This window comes from Pantherophis guttatus, chromosome 1, assembly GCF_059756535.1.
Source record: "Pantherophis guttatus breed Tessera chromosome 1, ASM5975653v1, whole genome shotgun sequence".
NCBI classification, from domain to species: Eukaryota; Metazoa; Chordata; class Lepidosauria; order Squamata; family Colubridae; genus Pantherophis; species Pantherophis guttatus.
Genome location: NC_142063.1, coordinates 181,047,360 through 181,071,717, shown reverse-complemented (window position 1 = coordinate 181,071,717; position 24,358 = coordinate 181,047,360). Strand labels below are relative to the sequence as shown.

Genomic DNA, 24,358 nt, shown 5'->3' with positions numbered 1-24,358 from the left:
AAGAACCTTTTCACAAGTCTTCATCTTATACCATCTTCATACCTTTCCATGTAAAAATGCTTTGCATCAATTTCTGTGGAGTTGCATTCCCTTATAATCACCTCATTTTTCCAAACTAGCACAATTGCTTTTTATGTTTGCTTATGTATGTTTATGTTACATAGCTAGGTATGTAGCTATTTGTACACATTTCATATACATGCTCTTCATCTCATCTCCCAAGACAATAATAATACTACCACAGGTCTATTGGGAATAGTGTGGCACACTTCCAGTTTTTTTACACTGTTCTTTTACAGTTACCTAATTAGATATAGTTTGGCAAAACTTAATCTGGACAATTCCGTCCACTACATTGGACATAACCACTATATTGTTTGCAAGTTGCATACGGGTGGACTGCTTTATATTTTGCTTTAGAATTTTCTGAGGATTTCCCCCCTTTATAAAAATTAGAGCATTTGCTCCGTTACAATCAATGGATTCCTGGGGTTTCCTGGGATTTCTCAAAGTCCACAAATTTATTTATTTATTTATTTATTTTTCATATTTGTATACCGCCCTACTCCCGAGGGACTCAGGGCGGTGAACAGCCATAAATAAATACAAAGACATACAAAAGTTAAAAACTATTAAAAAATATTAAATAATTTAGGATTAGGTTCAAAGATTAAAATATCCAATTTAACTAAGAGAGATTTAAAACCCAATTTAAAGCCAAATTAAAGGCCAATTTAAAAGGGAGAGTTAGGCCAGACCAGCCTGTTGGAATAAAAACGTTTTTAGGGCGCGGCGGAAGATGCGTAGGTCTTGGATCCTCCGTATCTCCAGGGGGAGCTCGTTCCAGATGGCAGGTGCCCCCACAGAGAAGGCTCTCCTCCTGGGGGCCGCCAGTCAACATTGTTTGGCTGACGGCACCCCGAGGAGCCCCTCTCTATGGGAGCGAACTGGTCGGTGAGAGGCTACTGGTGGCAGGAGGCGGTCTCGTAAGTACCCTGGTCCTGAGCATGGATGACATGAGCATCATGATATAAGCTTTGCTACTACTGTTTATGCACCATATTGCACAAATGTATATGTCAAACTTCCAAGTAATGTCCCCGGAATGAATAATGCAAGGCAGTCATATTCAATCAAATTCTGTTTATTAGAAACATATCAAATTGACGAGGTCTTGGTGTAATTCTGGCTCTGACCAACCCCGGAATTAAACAGCAAAACTTCCCCCCAAAGTCACATTCTCCAATCATCTTACAGTCCAACTGTCCGATGACTCCAAACTCCACCTTCAGCCATCTGCAGGCACATTCTCAGTTCCCACGGGAAAGAATGCTAGCTAGCCGTAACATCCCCCCTTATTTCTGCAAGCCCACTTCCTACTGCTAGAATGTGACAAGCCTGAAGCCTCATTAGATCACCTTACAGAATACCTAGAAAAAACTTAGGAACAAAATAGAAAATGACTACAATAAAACATGGCTACACATATGTGAGCTTCAGGTTCGACAGGCCCCCTTCAAGTGAAAAGAATCTCCTGCAAAAGACATAAATCACAAACAGGTTAATCAGGGTCTTAACCCCCTCTGCCACCCCCAGGAACCCTCTTGGGTTTATGAAGGTATTTCTCATGAAATCTCTTTATCAACCTGTCAGCATTTATCTTCCAACTTTTTACCCAAGTTGACTCCGAAATAGAGTATCCTTTCCAATGTATCAAGTACTGTAATTGGTCCCTATATATTCTAGAATCTAGAATTTGTTAAACCTCATAGCGCTCGTGGCCAACAATTATCAGAGGTTTGGGTGCTGCCCAATCTACTGGTCTAAGGAAGGAACTGACAGCCAGCTTTAACAAGCTGCTGTGAAAAACCGGATTCCCTAACAGGTGAAAGTCTAAGCTGCACTGTGACTGGGTTAATTACCTTGATGATCTCAAAAGGGCCTAAGAACTTTAGACCCAACTTCCTCAAAGGCAACTGCAACTTTAGGTATTTTGTGGACAAGTAAACTTTATCTCCCACTTTAAATTGTGGTTGCTGGGAGCGGTGTTTGTCTACCTGCACTTTATAGGTTTTTGCAGCTTCCGCTAAAGTGTGCTTGGTGTTTTCCAACAATTCCTTCAAGGAATCCATCCATTCATTTACTGACATGGATGAGGGGGGTTCTCTTGGTAACTCAGGCATGAGGACAAATGTTAATTTGGAACGGAGTCAAACCCGTGCTGCTATGTACCACATTGTTGTAAGCTACCTCAGCAAATGGCAACAATTCAGCCCAATTTGACTGTTGAAATTTAACATCTTAAATATTGACCAATATTTAAGAGCATTAGCTCTCTCCGCCACCCCATTGCTATTCGGAATGAAAGCCAAACCTAACCCCTGTGATGACCCAATAGCTTTAATTAATTCCTTCCAGAACCTTGCAGTGAATTGGACCCTTTATCAAATATTATCCTGTGGAGAACCCCATGGAGCCTATATATATGTTTGACAAACAGTTTGGCCAGTCTCTTGGCTGAAGGAAGTCCTGAGCAAGCTATGAAATGGGCCTGTTTAGAGAATAACTCAACCACGGTCCAAATGACCGTGTTTCCTCCACTCTCCAGAAGCTCCACTATAAAATCCATCCCTAACTCCTCCCAAGGGTGGGAGGGTTCTGCCACTGGCTGGAGGAGTCCCGGGGTCTTCTCTTCATTGTGACACAGATAGCAAGCTCTTTTTTTTTTAATTTTGATTTATATGCCGCCCCTCTCCAGAGACTCAGGGTGGCTTACAATGCGTTAATCAATAGCCTTCATACCTTTGTATATTTTATACAAAGTCAGCTTATTGCCCCCACAAACTGGGTCCTCAATTTACCTACCTTAGAAAGGATGGAAGGCTGAGTCAACCTTGAGCCTCGTGAGAATAGAACTCGCAGTAATTACAGGCAGCTGGAAGCTAAATACTACCTTTAACAGTAGCATTAGTCTGCTGCGCCACTCAGGCTCTTGACATAATCTTCAACTTCTTTTTTCATTCTTGGCCACCAGAACTGTCTCCTGGCTAAATGCAATGTCTTTAGGTAGCCAAAATGTCCTCCCTGCTTAGTCGTGGCTTTTCTTTTTTCTTTTCTTTTTTTGATTTTTTTTTTTATTTTTAAACAAAACATAAAACATAAATTTATCATCCATTACAGAATATGGTGAGCCTGAAGCTTCAATAGATCCCCTTACAAAACACATAGAAAAAGCTTAGGAAAAGAATAGAAAATGACCAATAAAACTACATATGGCTACACGTCAGCTTCAGGGTCAACAGGACATTGCAACATATTTCATATTTTTCATTAAACTCGGACCCTACAAGTGCTTTATAGAAACATCTGTTCATGATGTTTCTATAAATCTCTAGATAAAATCTTGCCCTTTAATTTTTCTCTTCAGAACTGCATGATGGTATCTACAGAGCTGCAGGATTGAGAGAAATCAGCAAGTTTACATTCCTGAAAGATGCTTCTGCACTAAAATTTGGTTGTATTCATTTGCAATTGGCAGCTAATCAACTTTTCCTAAAGGATATAAACAAATGCTACTACTGTGTTTCCCCAAAAATAAGACAGGGTCTTATTTTCTTTTGACCCCTCAAATAAGGGCTTGGCCTTATTATCGGGAGGGTCTTATTATTTTGGAGGTGCAGGAGGCGGTGAGCATGGGACTGGATGTCCCGTTGCTGCCATCGCCTCCCCTCCCCATTCTTCGCGTTGGCTGCTGCCCTGCCATGTCCTGCCGCTGCTGCTTCCTTGTGGAGCAGGACTCTGCAAGGCTTGTGCCGTTGCATGCACAAACTGCAGCACCGCCACGAGCTTCATCATACCAGCACAGCTGGTGTCCTGTCGCTCGCGGCTGTGCCAGTATGTCGAACCTTGCGGCTGCGCTGCAGTTCCTGCATGCAATGGCACAAGCCTTGCAGAGTCTTGCTCTATGAGGTGGTGGTGGCGGCGCAATGAGTCTCATAAAGACTCATTTCTGGCAGGTGGGGCGGGAAGAAGTGAAACCGTGGAGTGAGACATGGCTCCCCTTGCCGTCTCTTCTTCCCCCCCCCCCCAACCGGGCATGACAGGGCTCCTGCCCCTCACTTAGCCACCTGCCCTCACCCGCCCCCTTTAGGGTGCAATTTGGGGGTGGTAGGTGGGGCGGGCGAGAAGCATCTCGCTTCTCCCCCGCCCCGCCTGCCACCCCTCTCAATAAAGAGACGGTGGGGAAGGGAAGCAGCCAGGCCCATGATGGGCCGCGAGATTCACATCTTACCTTTCCAGCACCATCACATTCCTTGCCTTTTTGTCCAGGGAGACACACAGAAAAAACTTTCTCGCAAGTTCAAGAAGTTTGGCTGAACCCGCGAGAAAGTTTTTTCTACGACGTGACTCCCTGGACAGAACGTTGAGGAATGTGATGGTGTTGGAAAGGTAAGACGCGCGTCTTGCAGCCCAACACGGCCCGTCCTGCCCCAATGGCAACAGCAGCCTGGCTGCTTCCCTTCCCCACTGTCTCTTTATTGAGAGGGGTGGCAGATGGGGCAGGGGAGAAGCGGGACGCACAGCTTACCTTTCCAGCACTGTCACATTCCTCATCATTCTGTCCAGGGAGACACATTGTAAAAAAACCTTTCTCGCGAGTTCAGCCAAACTCCTTGAGAGAAGAAAGGAGATTGTGGGGGCAGATAAGTCGGTTTGTGAAGTGAAATAGCTCTGGGTGATCTCATAGATGTGCGAGGCGCCCCGCAAACGGGAAATGCCTTGTCCGAAAATTGGCTCAAAAATCAAAGTTTTCTTTTAGAGAAAGGCCTTAGGAGAAGCATGTCTCTCCCCAGTTCTCTTCCCACCCATCCCCAGACAATAATTTGCCTCCCTAAAAGGAGAAAAAAAAAATCCCTTTTTGGTCTTTTTTGGGTTGCATTTGGTGGCGGTGGGCTGTTAAGTTTAAACACACCAGGCCTTCAGCATTTAAACTATAAAGAAACAGGAGGGGGGAAAGGGAGGGCAGACTTGTTGATCTTTCTCCTTCCACACACACCCCAACCATTAGGTGCTGCTGAAGCTAAACTCTCCACCTCTGCCCTCTGAGCCTCCTTTAACAACTTAATGGTGCTAAATTTACCACACGCACTTGCAAAGAGGATGGGAAAATCGGTAAGTTTACCTTGTTGAGTGACTTGGAGGCCGGACAGTAGATAAAAAGGATTTCTCGGGGGAAAAATATATATCTATATAAGAGATGGGGGAGGATGAAGGAAACCAAGAAAATCCTGTTTTTTGGCTCTCTCACCCCCTTTATTGTTTGTGTGGACAGGTTGAACAAACACAGCCCTGCGAGGAACCCAGAAGCATCACGGCAAGATTGGTTGGGAAAATACCAGGCTCTAACAAGCCTGGCGAAAACCCAGCCAGACAAACCACTATCGGGGGTCTTCGGACCAGAAGTGTCCTGTAGGGACAGTGAAGGAGAGGCATCTCACAGGCTAAAGAGGAACAGGCAAGTTCCTCAGAAAGTCAGAGAAAACTCTTCGATCCGATGGTGGGGGGCGGTGATCATTGCAAATCATCATGAAGCTGGGGCATCTGGAATAAAAATCGTGCAGGAGCGAAGATTTGGACAGAGTACTGGTACCGGGTGAGTGATTGGCCAATTTACAGGTATAAAAGGAAAAAATCGGAAGTTTTAAAACTACCCCGGCGTGGAAATAGCGGCTAAACAGCATCGAGGGGACATAATTGATGGAGAAGAAAGAAAGTGGAAACATTAAAGCCCAAAAAGGAAACTTATATTTAAATTTTATCTGTGAATATTGAATTTGGAGAGACTAATTTGATTACAAGAAAAAGAAACCCCCAAAAATTTTTGGAACAGAATTGGATATAAATGGTTTAGAAATTATTGAATTTTAAAAGAAGATTAAAGGAGGAAGAAACGCCCGTAACAGAAAAACGCAGCTAAAGATTTTAAATTGGATTGAATAGAAGTGGAATTTGGACTTTGTAAATTTAGATTGGACTAAAAACTGATTTGGTGTATATAAAATTAAAAAAAAAGAAGAAGAAAAGGGAAAAAGAATTGAGATTAGTAAAGTCTGTGAAAGCAGATTCCAAACAAAATGGATACTCTTTCTAGTTGCTGAGTAAAATTGTGGATTGTAGAGAGACAACTTCAGGAGAAAAAAGATCATTACAACATTGAATTTTTGTTTGTGTTGCAAGAGATAATAACTGTGAGACTTTGAACTTTGAAAGGAATAACAGGTGTGAGGATTAAAGAAGACTTGCCTGTTTGTAAGCAATTTGACTTCGATGATTAAAAAAGGAGGATTATAACATAATTTTAAATTGGAATAAATATTAACTTAAAAAGAACAAAATATGCAGGAATTTAAGGAAATGATGAAAATGATGTACCTTTCACTGAAAATGGACATAAAGGAAATGACTACAATACTGCAGGGAAAACTGAAATCTGATGACTCAAAAACTGAGTTAGAGTACATCCAAGTTGACAAGGAAACAACAAATGGGAAGCAAGAAAAAGATATTGTTAACCAAGAAGAAGAGAAAGAGAGAGACTATGGAAAATTAAATGATTATGTGGGTAGCAATAATAAAAAGGAGAAGTTTAAAGATTACATTGGGATTAAAAATAGAAAAAAGAGAAAAGAGGGAAAAAGAGGGTGGAACAGAAAGAATATAAAAAATTTAAATGATTCCACTGGGATTAATAGTGAAAATACAAGAAAGAGGGAAAAGGAATGGGAAATAATGGGAAATGTAAGGCAAAATAGAAGAGTTTATGTCTTTAAAATACAAAATGATTACATTTGGTTTAACAATGGAAAGATGAAAAAAAGAGAAAAGAGATGGGAAATAATGGGAAATATAGAAAAGAAAGGGAAAGAAAAAAAATAAAAATAGAAAGGGAGAAAGAAGAAAGAGGAATATGATGAAAGGAATGTTAGAGATAAGATGTAATTATGATACTTTAAATAGTTTAAAATAATGGAAAATTAATGGATGTATGAATGAAATGAAATAAGTTTTAGAAATATGCTTTACCTAAAATTAGAGAAATTGTAACAATTGGAATATTTTTAATTGCATGGTTGGAGACTATAAAAGGACAAATTCTAAAAATATAAATAAAATTAGGGGAAACTGCTATATAGGTAATTGATTATTAAGATATTGGAGTGTATTACTAAGATTTTCTTAAATAAGATTTAAGAAAATGCATGGCATAAAATGTTTTGGTTTATTATTCTGATATTAAATGAATGATTGTAATATTAAGAATTATGTTAAATGAGATTTTAAATTTAAGGGGTTTCATATAGAGATGAAGGGAAAAATGAAATTTGGTGAAGATTAGAGCTAGGATGAATGGGCAATATGGATTCAAAAAAAAGGGAAAAAAAGGAAAAGAAGGGAAAATATTATGGCAAAAGGGAATATATAAATTGTATTGAAAAACTGTTTAAATTTATGATCCGGCCAATACTCTGTTCAGAAAAAATATATTGTTTGTGTGTTTGTCTGTGCACATGTGTGTGACACCCATTACTCAGGAGAATCCAATAATCCAATAAGTCTTTGATACTTCCTTTTTTTCCCAAGAAGAAAATGTGAAGGGGGAGAGAGGAGGGGGGGAGAGAAGAGAGAGAGAGGGGGGAGAGGGAGAGTGAGAGGGAGAGAGGGAGAAAGAGGGAGTCTTAAGTTCATCTATTCTATCGTTTTCTTCCTTTTCGTTGCAGGTAAACAATATTGTGTAATCACCATTGTGGGCTAATTTGTTTTCTTTTCCTGAGGGGCTGATAAAGTTTCGAGGGATGAGGCACCGAACCGAGGCCTAGAATCAGCTTCACAATAACTCTACAACTTTCCCTTAGATTGGGGAAGAAGGGCAGCAGATGTAGGAGGAGAAATGTTCTCCCTATTTTCCCTGGGGAGAAAATTCAGGGCTCCCTTTAACTTCTCGCTATCTCCCCGAAAGAGCGGAAGGCCGAGCAAGCCTCTTCCAAGGGCAAACACCATAAAGGGAGTAGCTTTACTGTGAAGGGAAGGAGAAAAGTTTGGCTTCTCTCTGCCACAACATTCAACGTGGCTGCTTCTCTCCTCCTTCTCGGGCTAATAGAGCAAACATGAGAAGATGAGAAGCAGCTAGGTTGAATGCTAGACTTGGCCAAACATTTCTGTGGGTTCTGTGGGCATGGCTTGATGGGCGTGGCTTGGTGGGGTGGTGCTGCCCCACCTTGCTGTGAGTGATGTCAAGTTGGCCACCCCCATTCAATCACATGACACTCCCCCCATCAAGCCATGCCCACAGAACCTGTAGGGAAATAATCTGAACCCCTGGTATAAACATGAGAAACGTGAGGGTATATCACGCCAAGAAGCAAGTTGGTGGCTGATGTTGAAGAACAAATTAAAACAAGACTTGATAAAAGTTGCTTAAACATTTTTGTAACTCAGATAGTTGCTTTCTGATGTTAGTTTATGATTGCATGGATTATATTTTGCTTAGCTAGATAAGATTCATGCAGAAAAAAACTTTAATTTTTGTAGCACAAGGTGTAATTTTGAGAAGATAAAGTTAACAGTATTTGTGGGATATATGATCAGATATGGATTTACAATACCAAGCTAAATGTTGTGCAATTGCAAAAATAACAGATTTAAATTCTTAGTGTAAAAACACATATTTTTAGAACCCCTCACTGAAAAAAATTGCAAAAATTAATTTCAACCCCATTAAATTACACGCCCTAATAGTTAAGATATTAAGAGGTATAGTGGAAAATACTGTACAGCCAATTCTTCATTATGGATCTTATTCTGTTAGTAGAATCACTACCCTAAGTAATTTTTTAAAACGTATTTCATCTTTTCATAAAAGATAAAGGAAATGTCTAAAGCAGGGGTTCCCAACCCCCAGGCTGCAGACCACTACTGGGCCGTGCAAGCGGCAGGCAAGCATTTACAGATTAACAGAGTTGGAAGGGATCTTGTAGGTCATCTAGTTCAACCCCACACCCAAGCAGAAGATCCTACAACATTTCTGACAAATGGCAGTCCAATCTCTTCTTGAAAGTCTCAAGTGATGAAGCTCCCACAACTTCTGAAGGCAAGCTGTTCCATTGGTTGATTGTTCTATCAGAAAATTTCTTATTTCCAGGTTGAATCTCTCCTTGTTCAGTTTCCATCCATTATTCTTTGTCTGGCCTTCAGGTGCTTTGGAAAACAGCTTGACCCCTTTCTCTCTGTGGTAGTCACTCAAATATCGGAACTGATATCATGTCTCCCCGGTCCTTCTCTTCACTAGGACCGGGGAACGGTTCCTGAAACCGTTCTTCGTATGTTTTAATCTCCAGTATGTTTTAGTCTCCAGTATGTTTTAGTCTCCAGTCCCCTAATCTGGTTGCTCTTCTCTGCACTTTTTCTAAAGTCTCAACATCTTTTTGGTGGCCAAAACTGGATGCATACTCTAGATCTTACTAAGGCTTTATGGAGTGGTATTAGTACCTCCCTTGATCTTGATTGTATCCCTCTGTTAATGCAATTTAGGATTGCATTGCCTTTTTTGGCTGTCCCTGCACACTGCTAGCTTATATTTAGCTGGTTGTCCACTAAGACTCCAAGATCACAGTTACTGCTATTAAGCCTGGTTTCAACCAGTCTATGTGTACTTTTGGTTTTTCTTGCCTAAGTGTTTTCTCTACATTAAATTTCATTTTGTAAGATTAGGACCCAGTGTTCAAGTCTGTCAAAATCCATCTGGATCTTGAGCCTATCTTCTAGGGTGCTAGCTATTCCTGCCAGTTTAGTATCATCTGCAAATTTGGTAAGTTCCCCTTCTATTCCCTCATCTAAGATATTGAAGAGATATCTCTTCAATCCTAAAACGGAACCTTGTGGTACCCCACTGCTTACTTGCCTCCATGTAGACTTAGACCCATTAAGGAGTTGAGTATGGTTTGTCAGTTGCAAATCCATCTGGTGGTGATGCTATCTATCCCACTTTTTTCTAGCTTACCAAAAAGTAGGTTGTGGTTTACTTTGTCGGATGCCTTGCTGAAGTCTAAGTATATTATGTCCACAGTATTTTGCTGGTCTACTAATTTAGTCACTATGTTGAAGAATGAAATAAGATTGGTTTGGCATGATCTGTTTTTAACAAACCCGTGCTGACTTTACTTTACTTGTTTCTAGATGTTGGCTGATCTGTTTTTTTATTATCTTTTCCAGTATCTTCCCAGGTATTGATGTTAGGCTGATTGGTCTGTAGTTTCCAGGGTCTGTTTTTTTCCCTTTCCTTTTATGAAGATGGGAACTACTTTTCCCATCTTCCAGTCTTTTCCAGTCCTCTGGTAGTTCCCTGGTGCTCCAGGATTTTTGAAAGATGTAGTGCAGAGGTTCTGAGATGAAATTTGCCAGCTCCTTTAGAACTCTGGGATGTAATCTGTGAGGTCCCGGTGATTTGTATTCATCAAGATTTTACTATTTTTTTTGCTTATTTTAACTTTTATTTCTAGTCTGTCTTTACACTTAGGTTTTTGGTAGGTTGGGCTATAGTTTCTTTTTTTTAATGTTTTTTTTATTTTATTTATAATACTCTTCATCTCCATTGAACATGGTTACTTATTGAGCATCAAATTAGAAAGTGAGCAGATAAAGGAGACAATGATCGCTTGGGCTAAAAACTTTGGACATGCAATAGAATTAGATAAATGGCAGAAACTATGGGATAGGAATGTAAAATGACAATGTCAACTGCTTATAAGGAAAATCTGTATAGAATGTTTCTAGTCTGTCTTTGCACTGGCAAGGTTGATGCATAATGTATAAAGACAGATCAGCAAAATGTTGGAAATGTAACCAAACACTGGGCTCATACTATCACATGTGGTGGATGTGTCCCAAAACTAAAAAATACTGTTCGAAAATACTGGTTGGAAAAAATTATTTATGGTTGAAAAAAATGACAAACAAGCATATTGAACCAGAGGCATTTTTGTTTGGCATCCTACCAGAAAAATATGACAAAAAGACTACCTATTTGATTTTACATGTACTGACTGCGGCTAGGATTGTATGTGTGCAAAAATTGTAAGATACAATGACATTTTGAATGATGAAGGGGAATTAAAAACTAAATAGGAACTCAGTAGGCAGGGAATAGAAATTGCATGGTGGTCACAAATGCAAATACAATTGCATTATGAGAAAGATGCAAAAATGTACGGCTTTAATATAGAACCAACAGAATTAGACCAGATATTAATTGGAACAGATGAGAAATTTATGCTCTGCTTTCTCTCTGTTCCTTGCTGTCTTCTATGTAAAACTTCATTTGCGCATGCATGGGAGTTAGTTTGCGCACACAAACCCCTTCTCTCCCCACCACTGCCACCACTGCTGCTGTCAGTTCTTGGAGCCAGGAAGGTTGGGGACTGCTGGTCTAAAGAATTCTGCATGATAATCAGACTGTATTTAGTAATGACAAACATGTATAATCATTAAAATATGAAATAGTATACAATTTTTAAAACATTGGCTTGCCTTTATTTACCTTACATTCTTTATAAGAAGTCATGTAACTGAATTCCAAATACAAAATTAAATAATAAAAAAACCTTTTCTTTTTTTTTAAAAGTGAAGCTATTCATTTCAGCCTAGTGACCCTGAAATGAAGTAGTCATAAATGAGTAGGAGAAAAAATGCTTATAACGTTTTATTTGATGAAGTCCATTTATAAGGTCACTTTTGCTTCTAAGACCATTTTCATCCATGATTTCAAAATTGAAGATTTGCTCTGCAGTGGCTTCTGTTCCGGGTTTTTTTACATAAGAACTTGATAAGGATATACTATGGTTGCTATTCTTTCAGATACAGCCATTACAGGAAATCTGAAAATTAGTCTTAAAAAAACTTAATTTCCAGAAAGAAAGAAAATTCCAATTTCCAGTTTAATATTTTATTTTTAAAAAATTCTTTTCAAAATGCCACATCAAATTGAGGACTTAAGGGAACATATAATGTGCTTCTCAAATTGCTTACAGCTACAGTATTGAATCTGAGAGAGACAGACATTTGGAGGAGCTGTTCATAATTATAGTTATATCAGTTCAGAATCTGTATAACCAAAACATCAAGCATATGGTCAAATGCATTCATGCATGTGAACTGTGTTGTCTTCAGAAATATGAAAGCATCCCAAACAGGTAAACCTCAACCAAGCCTGGTTGTCAATCAGTCCAATAGCCCCAGCAACAGCTGCCATCTATTGCTGAGAGAGTAAAGCACTTCTATTGGCTTTCATCTTCTCTAGACGTTTAACTAGATGGCCATTACTTACTTCAAGTTCTTCCATTTTGTCTAATGCTGAACGAAGCTGGAAAAAACATTTAAAAGAGACATTGTATTGAAATTAAGGTATAGAAAATAGCATTCCCCCTGATCTTCAGCAACAACTGTAATATGCCAGATGGAAAAGAACGCTTGCTTGAAATCTTTTTCAGCTTAATTTATCTTCTGGGGTATCATTCAAATAGGATCTATTTCTAGAACAACATCTGGAAAACTTTTACAAATTCTTTTTAAGCTCTAAAAGTTTAAGATGTCTTTTTGCTTATATATTGTAAAGGTCTACAGACTTAGTCCTTCAGTTTAGATTAAAAGGACATCAAGATTCCAGTTCATTTCTTCTGTTGGAATAGTGACACAAATATTGTTTGTTTTTTATTTCCAATTAAAGAAGATCTGCTCTGACAAGCTCTGACTGAACAAAGAGTTCAATTGGGACTGATGTCAGAATAGTCAAGATTTCCTTTGATTATCTGCAGGAAAGTATGCATCAGCAATCAAGCTTTGCTGATTGAAAGTTGCATAATTTTTTTTCAGTATTATAACTACTACCCAGCCACATATTACATTTGACAGATTATAAAAAATTAGGGCTAAATAAAAATTTGATTTTATGATACATTTTTTGGTTGGCAAAGGGTATCAGAGCGAGAGACCTGTTTCTGAAAATGTATAATCAACATGAATTTTAATGTACAGGTAATCTTTGACTTACAACCAGAATGGAGCCTGCCTATCATAGTGGTAACTTATGATGGTCGTTATGCGAAGTGATCCTGCGACCACTTAACAATCCCTACCCGTTTTCCCTCATGTGATCATTTAGTAGAGCTCAGGGTACCTCAGGGGAGCTCCTGTGGTTTGCCTGCCCTGGCCCTCCCAAGGCTTCTTCCAACCTGAGGCATCCCATGCTCTGTTACCAGCATTGGAGTGCCCAAAGGCCTTTGGCCTGCTTCCCACCCCGCTGGATCCCACACTGGAAACTCCTATTACTGATTTCTCATTTACCTTTTATAGATCTCCAAATGGTAAAAGGTCTACACCAGTGATGGCAAACCTTTTCGCACCGAGTGCCCAAACCGGAACATGTGTGCATGCGTGTGTATGTGCATGCGCTGGAGAGCCAGAAACCCGAAGACCAACTGGCTGGTGCGCATTCGAACGCCAGCCAGCTGGTCTTCGGGTTTCCGGTATGCACATGCATGCTGGAAACCTGAGCAGCAGCTGGCAATGGTGCGCGTGCCCACAGAGAGGGTTCTGCATGCCACCTCTGGCATGCATGCTATCACGGGCCTACTCCCACACTCTCCTCCTCACCTGTGACTGCTCACTTATGTGGAAGTGGGCACAAGTATGGCTGCTCTGAAAATGGCACCCCCTTCCCAGATGAAACCATGTGATTTGGGGTGTGTGTGTCAAGGAATAGAATGGCCTGCTCCCCTTCCTGTAGTGTCCCCATCCTGTAGTGTCAGGCACACTACAGATGTGTGCCTGACATCTATAGAAGACAAATGGCTTATACCCACACCTCCTACCCATCCTCCAATTGCTGACATTTTGTAGATTTCTGGAGTTTGTGTTTGAGAAGGAAGGCAGGCCACTCTGCCCTTCAATGTCTCTGCAGGTCACATGGCACTATCCCAGAAGTGGGCACCATTTTTTGGAACAGCCACAATTCATTGGGGAATCTGAGGAGTAGAGTGGCCTGCTGTTCTTCGCAATGTAAGCGCAGAACACTGAAAATCTTCCAAGTTAAGTATGTGACAGGTGATGGGAAGTGCGTAGAGGTGTGGAATACAGTAGGGAAATAATCAGACCCAAAGCCTGTGAGGAGCTGGTGGGAAAGGATGAGAGGAAGATTTTTTTTGGGGGGTGGGGAGACGGGACACTGTAGCTTCCCAGGCATAAAATCCCTTTGATTGGGCATAAAATCTGCCCAAACTTTATGCACATGATTCTGGGGGTAAGTTATAAGTTGTAACACCTTTAACAAACATCAAACATCTGCCTTCCCTGATACTTGGGAAGGGCTTGATAGAAGAATAAAAATGCCAAATCCAGTCTAAACATCTGGCTGACTGCAACCAAAAATAATAATTATTGGTTGGTTGCATAGCCAGAATGCTAAGATTAGATGCAAACAAGCTAGAACCGATTAAAGAAAGGAAGAAGATGACTAAGGAATACTAGATTAAGAAATCACTTGGAGGCAAAGAAAATCAAGTAGAATATTAAATCAAGTGGAAATATTAAAGCAGCAAATAACTGTCATAGCCAAGAAAAATAGTAGATACAAAATATGAACTGCATGGGTTTTGGTGAAGAGAAGGACCAGGGGAGACATGATAGCAGTATTCCAGTATTTGAAGGGTTGTCACTGAGAGGAGCGGGTCAACTTATTTTCCAAAGCACCTGAAGGCCAGATAAGGAATAATGGATGGAAACTGATCAAGGAGAGATTCAACCTAGAAATAAGGAGAACTTTTCTGATAGTGAGAACAACCAACCAATGGAATAGCTTGCCTTCAGAATTTGTGGGAGCTTTCCACTGGAAGCTTTCTAGAAGAGACTGGACTTCCATTTGTCAGAAATGGTGTAGGGTCTCCTGGTTGGGCGGGGGTGGGTGGGTGGGTGGGTGTTAGACTAGATGATCTACAATGTCCCTTCCAATTGTTATTCTGGTCTACACCCACTCATTGCCAAGCAATTTAAGAACATACTGCAAGGAAATGAAATTGGAGATTGGTTAATAAATGGCAAAACCTATTGAAGGACCATTCAAATGAAAGATATATATCGGAATGGAGAAGATGGATTGACTATATTTCAAAACAAATATCGGACTAAAAAGTTTCAAATAGCTTATGAATGAAAAAAAAAGAATTTTTTTTCTTTTTTAATTATGTTTTGTTAGTTCAAAGGGGAGTTAAAGAGCAAGAGGGAGATTGGAGTCTATAGAAAGTTAGCATATTTTAGTTTATGTTTGTTAAATGTTATACCCTGTATTTGCTCTGGGAAGTCCGGGGTGGGGGGTGGGGGTTGGGGGGTTGGGGGGAGAGGGTGGAGGAGGGATGGGGTGGGTGGAGGAGGGATGGGGGGGAGGAGGGATGGGAAAAATTGTTGTAATATTTGATAAAACTTTTAAATAAAAAAATAAATAAATGGCAAAACCTATACAAGATTCAACAAAAGGGTTGTTGAAACAGGCAACTACAGGCCAATTACCTGCTTAACAACAATGTTCAAATTGCTAATTAGTGTGGTAGCTGATGCAATTGAAAACAAGCTCTTTCCATCTGAGCAGAAAGGAAAGAGTCTAACAGCAAGGGATAAAAGTTCCTTACTAACAGGATGATTTTAAAGTCCAAACTCAGTGGCAGAAATACCAAAAAGGGGATTAATACTTGGGTAATTCCAGTCATTAAATACCAGTTGGAATAGTGGACTGGACTCAAGATGAACTAGAAGCCATACTCCTACATTCTCACAATGATGTTGATAGACTCTATTTACCAAGGATCATAGGTGAGTTTGGACAGTTGCAAGTATACCAGACAGTCAATGAAGAAAAAAGGACATTAGAAAAATATCTGAAGGATAGTGAAGAAAATAAACTGAAGTCAGTATACCACAAAAACTTACTGAATATCAAAGTGATCGATAAGAAAGACCAAATGAAGAATAGAAGATATATGACAAGGCAAAATATTACATGGCCAGTACATTAAAAAAATTATCAGGCACATAACAAGACCTGGCAATGGCTAAGAGCATGGAAGTTGAAGAGCACAAGACCAAGCCTTAAGAACAAAGCCAGAATTGAGAAGACAGCAACAGGCAGTAAATGCCTTCTCTGCAAAGAACTGAAGACATAGTGGACCACCTGGTTATATGCTGCAAGAAGTTAGTGCAGACTGATTACATGACAACAGTAATGGTGTATTGGAAGATCTGCAAAAAATGCTACCGTGTTTTCCCGAAAATAAGACCCAGTCTTATATTTTGGGGGGCTCCAAAATAAGCATTAGGGGTTATTTTCAGGGAAACGCGATTTCAGGGCAATCAGCCTGGCTGGGCGACCCACCCCCCAGCGCATGCACAAGAGGCAGCAAGCATTCCCACGAACTGACAGTACCCGGAAGCAGCTGCAGCCCACTAGTCCCTTGGTTGATGCACTCTGGAGCTGCAAAGCCCGTGCAGCACAGGTAAGTTGATTTCCTGTCCAACCAGCAGACAGAGGCAGAGGTGTGTATGTGGGGGGGAGGCATGTGATCCGGATGTAATGTGCAGTCCACAAGAAACCCGAGAGTCTGTGGCCCAGAGTGGGCAGTCAGACGCAGGAGGCTCGTCTTTGTGCAGTAACACTGGCAGCAGTTGGAGGCAGAGGCGTGGGGCAGAAGGCAGGTGATCCTGCTGCGCCCCGCAGGCAAGCTGAGAGACGCAAAAACGAGCCTCTTGAGGCCATCTGCCCTCTCCGGCCCATCGACTCAGCTTTCCCACGGTCCATGTGGCATGTCCAGATCGCCTGCCTCCTCTCCTCATGCCTCTGCCTCCATCTGCTGCTTGGACAGGGAATCAACTCACTTGCGCTGCATGGGCTACAACTGCTGCTGAACACTGTTGGCCTTGTGCGCTTGCCGCCTCCTATACTGGCCATGCCCATCCCCCTTCCACTAGTAGGGCTTATATTTTGGTGGTAGGGTGTACTCTTAAAAATCAGTCTAGGGCTTATTTTCGGGAAGACATGGTACCTGCTTTCAAACAAGAACTAGTGGGACCACAAAATAAGTAATAAAGGAAAATGAAGAAGCTAAATTGCTCTGGGACTTTGGTATTAAAACAGTGGAACTGGCAGCAGACTCAGATGATGAGGAGGTTGGGGAGGAACTTGGGCCAGTTCTGGAGTCTGGGGAAGGCTCTGATGGATGCTCTGTGTCGGACACAGAGATAGACCCAGGGCCATCCGACATTTCCCAGTCACCGGAGAGACAGCTGCCTTTGGAGGCTGAGTGAGGAGGAAGAACAGCTGGGGCTTGTTCCAGATGCACATATGCACAGAACAGTTAGGAGAGGTGAACAACAGAGGACAAGGAGTCGACTCAGGAAGCAAAGCACATGTGGATGCTGAATGGCCCCTCCCTGGCTGGGGAATAAATAGAAGGAAAGGGGAGTGGTTGTCGTAGGAGACAAAGTTTGTATTTCTGAAGATTTTGTTCACTGTGTTTCGTGCATCAAAGACTGCTTACCAGAACTTAATCTGCAGCCTTTCGGCTGGGAGCTCATGGCCTTGCAATAATCACATTTAACTTCTTGCAGGACTCTTGCTTAGGCTTTTCTGTAGGTGAATGCCATTAATTCACAAGAAGTAAATAAAGAAGAGATTTTCATGACAAGGAGTCTGTTTCTTACTTCTGCTAAGGCTGGGTCAGAACAAAAACAGACACGCACCTGTAACATGCACCCTAGATTTAACAATTGCTGGTAAGAAAGTCAAAGAACTTTGGATAGTGCACATGGTAGTACCTGGAGACACCAGAATAGAAGAGAAAAAAACTTGAGAAAATCACAAAGAGAACTCCAAATAGAAGTAGAATGGCTGTAGCATAAGAAGCAAGGTAGTAATAGGCGTCTTCAGTGCAATTTCAAAACATTCAAAACATTTGGAGCGCTACTTGAATCACCATGAAGAATCACCACCCACCAGTCAATTGCAAAAGGCAACTTTACTTGGAACAGCTTACATCTGTGACAATACCTTTAACACCCTCCAACATTTTCTATCCCATGGGGGATAGAAGGGCTCAACAGTGGACAAAAATGCCAAATCCAATCTAAACATCTGACTGACTATATGACCAATAATTTTATCTATATCTTTGAGTCAGTGTTGATTGCTACAACTACCTGGAGAAGCACTGCAGTTTTTTGGCAAGAGTTTCCTTGCTTACTTCCTAGGGCTGAAATTCAGTGACTGACTCAAGGTCACCCAATTGGCTTCATGCCAAAGGCAGGACTCGTATAAGTAATCCTTGACTTACAACCACAATTGAGCCCAAAATTTATGTTCTTAAGTGAGACATTTGTTAAGTGACCTTTGCCCCATTTTATGACTTTCTCGCCACAGTAGTTAAGTGAATCACTGCAGTTGTGAAATTAGTTGCACAGCTGTTAAGTGAATCTGGTTTCTCCACTGACTTTGTCAGAAGGTTGCAAAAGGTAAGCATATGACCCCAGACACAGCAACCGTCATAGATATGAACCAGTTGCCAATCATCTGAATTTTGATCATTAACCATGGGGATGCTACAATGGTCGTAAGTGTGAAAAATGGTCATAAATCACTTTTTCAGTGCTGTTAAAACTTTAGTTTTAGTTATTATATGAGCTGTTGTAAGTTGAGGACTATCTGTGCTCAGTCTCCCAGTTTCTAGCCTGGTGTCTTAACCACTACAACCAAACTGATTCTCTTCTGTGCGTCTTATAGAGCGAATATTGTGGCGGGGGAAGGGGGCACCACCTGTTGCCTCTCCCACCATTCACCGCTGCCAGGGAACACTGAAGCCTTCACTGCCAAGCAGCTGATTGGCGGTTGGATTGGCCTCCTGGAATACCGCTGATCAGCTGTTCTAGGTGGAGGGAATTGCCTATGCCAATTGCTACCAAATGGCGGCGGCAGCAATAGGTGGCGGCGAATGATGGCAATAGGCATCAGCGATGGCGGTGAATGGCAGTGGCGGCAATCCCCATTGCCTAGAACAGTTGAGGCCGATCCAACCACCAATCAGCTGCTCGCCAGTGAAGATTCTAGTGTTGCCGGAGGCAGCAGCAGTTTAGTTCAGTTGGCCGGTGGTGGGCACAACGGAATGGAGCCCTGACGAACCACTGGGGCTGCGATAACAGCTGACCAGGCTGTTTGCTGTTTGCTGCAAGGATGCTAGCCAGGTGAATACTGGATGGATGCTGGGAGGCAGAGGTAGATTTTTTTTCTTGTTTTCCTCCTCTAAAGCTAATTTGCGTCTCATGGTCCGGTGCGTTTTATAGTGCGAAAAATACAGTACTTTCTGAACAAATTAAGATGGAGAAATTAGAAATATTACTTATAGGAAAGGCAAAATGCCAAGCTTAGATAAATTCTTTAAGGTGCACACAGATACATTGATTCTGAAACTTTAAGATTTTTTTCAGTTCGTGTTTGAATCTAGAGCTGGTTTTCTTTATGAATCTTATTTCTTTAATTCTTAAATGAGCCAAAATTATACATATTAGACAAATTACAAAACTGTTTGATTAATGAATAAAACAAGCTAGATGAGTCCCTGTGGATTTTACTCCACTAGTTGTGGCCAACTATAAGGAGCACTGCTTATCTCCATTTCAAGGCCATTGAGCCAGCGCTGTGCATAGACATTTCCATCATGTGACTGTTACCTTCCCACCAAAGTGGTGCCTATTTATTTACTTGCATTTGCATGCTTTCAAATTACTATGTTGGCTGGAGCTGAAGCGAGGACAGGAGCTCACCCCATTGCGTGGTGTTTGAGTCTCGAATCTGGGCTGCCAGCTTTCCAGCCGACAAGCCCAGCGTCTTAACCGCTGTGCCACTGCACCGTCCTGATTAATGAATGCAGGTATTAATGATTAATGAATGCAGATGTTAAAATGGTTTTGCCTGTTATTTTAATTTATCATTTTGAAAATCAAGTTGTTAAAAGCTGATAGCTTTTCCTGAATAATCATCCTATATAGAAAAGGAACTACCGTATTTTTCAGAGTATCTTTTTTCACCCAAAAAGAGGATGAAAATCTGGGTGCGTCTTATACTTTGAATGTAGTATGCCCAGCCTCGCAAACAGAGATTTCAGAGGCTGAAAGAAGCTTCTGAAAGAAGCTTCAGAAAAAAAGCCTCAGAAAGGCTTTTATCTAAAATAATATGGCAAGCATCAAAAGAAGAATCAGTAAAGGTTCTAACAAAACTGTGTTAACAAATCTAGAGAATGACACAATAACCAACAGATCGGAAGAGGTTAATCTACATACCAATACCAAAGAAAGGAGATTGAACAGAGTACAGATAATCCTTCAGAATAAAAGCCTCTGAAAGAAGCTTCAGAAAAAAAGCCTCTGAAAGAAGCTTCAGAAAAAAAGCCTTTTTTTTCTGAAGCTCGGTTTCGGAGACTTTCAGAGGCAGAAAAAAAAGTTTTTCCTGAAACAGAGTTTCAGAGGCAGAAAAAAAAGCAAGGCACAGAGCTCACAACCAATGAACCTGTTGCTAAAATTCACCTCTGGAAACAGCTGATTGGGGGTGTTCCGGGAGGCCGATCCACCCACCAATCAGCTTTTTTAAAAATTTTCTTCCCCAAAAACTAAGGTGTGTCCTATACCCCGGTGCGTCTTATACTCTGAAAAATATGGTAATTATCTGAGATTATTAGTAAATTGTGTAGCATTGAATTCAGCTGAAATTACAGTATTTTATTCATAATACTGGGTATTATAAAACTTTTGGCAATATTTATTTTTCATTCTCTGTTTTTTCTTCAATTTTTTTTGTTTTTCAAAACCACAAGTGAGAACTAATGGATTCCATTCCCTTTTTCAGTAAGCAAGCTATAGCAACTTGGTTATCTTTTTTATTTAGTTAGTGTCTGAAAAAGGCTTTCTTTTGATGCTTTGGCACAAGCAGGAAGGAAATATAAAATACTCCAATCTGCAGAAGGTAATTTTAGGGACATTATTCATGGCTAGAGGCTGAAAAAGTTTTCATTTAATATAGAAATGATTAGTCTAGAATCCTATTACTCATGTTAAATTTTACTTTTTTAAAAATTCAACCCTTTTTCTTAATTCAAAAGTATAGTAATGCAGATTACCTCTCTTTGGAGTTTACGTTTCTCTGCTTTCAATTCATCCTCTATTCTTTCAGCATTTTCTGAAGCTGTTTTATAGCGAACAACTTGACCTTCTAATCGTAACACCTAGCATATGATAGAATATTATTTATTTTAATAAAAATGTATACTCCATCTTCATTTCAAAGGATTGTCTACGCACAATAAACAGAAACTGAAATTTAATAAAACTCTAAATATAATCATAGCTTCAAAATAAACAAACATTAACACATAAATCTAAAATTTTAAATATACTACTTTTAAGATGCCTATGAAGTAACTTGCTTCCCAAAAATGACAATGTTGATGTAAACATGGAATGATACAGGTTGTAAAATATGTTTTACTTCAAGCTTTGAAAAAAATAAAATTGAAAGTATAAACTTAAGAACTTGAAATAAATTCCTTCCTATAAGACTGCAACTCATGTCGGTCTGCTGCCAACATTTCACCTAATTTGAAAAATAGTATATAATTTAAAAAACAAAACAAAAACTTGCCCAGAACGAATATAATTTCACAGGTGAATTGTGCAATGCTTTGGATTTGGTCCACAAAAGTTGCTTTAGAATGTGGATCTACAGACATGACATCAAACTCCTTAAAGCAACTATGACTTTTCCTAAAATAAGTTGAGCCCCTGAGTGTTCTGAAATGCCTTTTCTGGGATAATGCACAGGCTCTAATTAACAGAATCTAATCAGACTACTGAACTGTTGAAACAAATGTGAATGCAAAGGTTTATTTAAAAAAAATCCTGCTAGGTGATGAGCTAACAATGCAACTAAAGAGATAGACAACTTTCAACCTGGATTTAGCAGTTGCTAATAAAATTTAACAAACAAAAACCACAGCCTATCCAACATCATAAAGAAACCAAATTTACTGAAAATATTTCTCTTCCTATTGAATCCATAACAGTTTTATTTTCAAGAAATGTTTAAAAATATTTTTAAGTCAAGCATCGTCTGCTATGTAACTTTGATTCTTGCATGAATAAATAAAACATCATTAACAGCATAAGTTGTGATCTGGATCATAGATCAGAAGAAAGATAGAAAGATATACATATAAGCAAACGAGAATAGTCTGGAATCTGAATATGAGCAGCCAGCCATACCAAGCATCCTGCTCCTACCTCAAATTTGGCTGAGATGTTTGGGGAAGCCATTGTGTGACCCCTCTTCACTCTGTCTGACTGTGAAATATTCAAGAGTTGAGATAATGACTAGAGATATTTTCTGTTGTTCAATGGTCCCAAATGGGGTTGTAATGAACTCAACATATTTAGGCTAGGATACCTTTATTAAAAATCTCTACAGCTTTTCCAGGGATGATGCAATGCCTCTCAGTATACTTTCTGCAAACCTGGACCTTTAGGAAAGAAGCTAAGGTTCATCCACTCAGGAGAAAAGAAAAGATTTAACAAGATTTAAATAGGCATGTTTTTGCATGCAGGGATAATGCTCTGAAAAGGGAGCATTTTAATGGTCTAGTAATGTGATGATTTATTCTGCCATCCAGTCTCCAAAAGATGGCTATACCTATGAAGCTGATTTTTATCTTCTTCCCTCAGAAGAGGGCAATCTGGACTCATTAGTTGACTGACATCTGATACAATTAACTATGGTAAGAGGTAATGCAGATGTTGATCACGCCCCAATATCTTAGCAATTTCAAGAATGCTGCATCCTTCTAAAAAACTTTTTACAATTTTGGACTTTTCAGAATCAGTTTTTGGCCAATTCTGCCTGAGGAAAAGAAGCTGCCTAATAATTATACACACCTTGATATAGGGTGTTGATCTCCTTAGCTCACACGAGGGAGGCCTCATTACACAAATACACATCACCTGATATGATTATATCCACTAAGCATTCAAGTTTATACAGTTTGGAAGTGGAAAATATGTATAAAAATGATGATATGGTTAAAATACTCATGCCTAATGCCTTTCATACAGATGAAAATTGGACAATGGTTTGAAATTCCAAAGGGAAAAAAAATCAAAAAGTAATGGGTGTAAGGTTTCGATGTCATCTTAAATAAATTGCACTCCCAAACAATTAATCTTTGCTGAAGTATTCCATTTATTGAGTACGAAAGACCTGGCCCCGACTTAGTCGTAGCCGATACTAACCCTCTGGCCCCCAAACCCTTCCTTTTCCGTTCCCCAATTCTCATCTTCTCATTGGCCATCTTCCAAGTCAGTCTCCTCAGCTTCTGACTTCACCCCATAAGAATGTTCCCCCCACCATCTCCTCTCCTAGGGGATATTATCTACAAAGAAATAAGTAGGTGAAAAGTCAAGCCTCGTCTTTTTATGGCAGCATCAGAATGCTGACATCGGGTAATCCTAAAACATGAGAGTCTGAAAGAATTCCAAATTATTTTCCCAAGAAGAAAAAAAAATGAGAAAACCTTTTTAAGAATGGGTTAATGAATGGATGAAGAAAAAGCCCCTTAATCAGCTGAGATTTAAAAAGAAATGTCCCAATATGGCATTTCAATAAGAAATGCCTCAGGCTCAACCCATCCAAGACCGAGTGGCTGTGGTTTCCGATGTCCCGATATAGTCAGTTGACGCCATCGCTCACTATTGGGGGCGAATCGCTGGCCCCCACGGAGAGGGCTCGCAACTTGGGTGCCCTCCTGGATTCACGGCTGTCTTTAGAAGAGCACTTGACGGCCGTGACCGGGAGGATTTTTCATCAGGTTCGCCTGATTCGCCAGTTGGGTCCCTTTCTGGATCGGGACTCCCTACACACAGTCACTCATGCCCTCGTCACTTCCCACCTGGACTACTCTACATGGGGCTCCCCTTGAGGAGCACCCGGAGGCCCCAACTAGCGCAGAGTGCGGCCGCGCGGGTGGTTATGGGAGCAACATGGCGCTTCCGTGTGACACCTCTCCTGCGCGAGCTGCACTGGCTCCCGGTGGTCTTCCGGGTGCGCTTCAAGGTTTTGGTCACCACCTTTAGAGCGCTCCATGGCTTAGGACCTGGTTATTTACGGGACCGCCTACTACCACAAGCAGCCTCCCACTGGCCGGTACGCTCTCATAGAGAGGGGCTCCTCTGG

The 24,358-nt window shown here is 40.6% G+C and overlaps 1 protein-coding gene across 12 annotated transcripts in view; it reads right to left on the bottom strand.

Annotated features, from left to right (window-relative positions):
* Positions 1-1,128: 1,128 nt before the first annotated feature.
* Positions 1,129-24,358, bottom strand: part of LRRFIP1 (LRR binding FLII interacting protein 1) — a 245,806-nt gene continuing 222,576 nt past the window's right edge. For 10 of the 12 annotated variants that reach the window (XM_034426193.3, XM_087885669.1, XM_087885648.1 and 7 more), the window contains 2 exons: positions 21,258-21,362; positions 11,564-12,415 (listed from right to left, as the gene is read on the bottom strand). In XM_034426193.3, coding sequence (XP_034282084.2) covers positions 12,305-12,415; positions 21,258-21,362 — 216 coding nt within the window. In that variant the 3' untranslated portion in view covers positions 11,564-12,304. Of the gene's footprint in view, positions 1,535-11,563; positions 12,416-21,257; positions 21,363-24,358 lie in introns of those variants that run through there. The other 2 variants (XM_060682373.2, XM_060682374.2) reach the window with 2 other exon arrangements.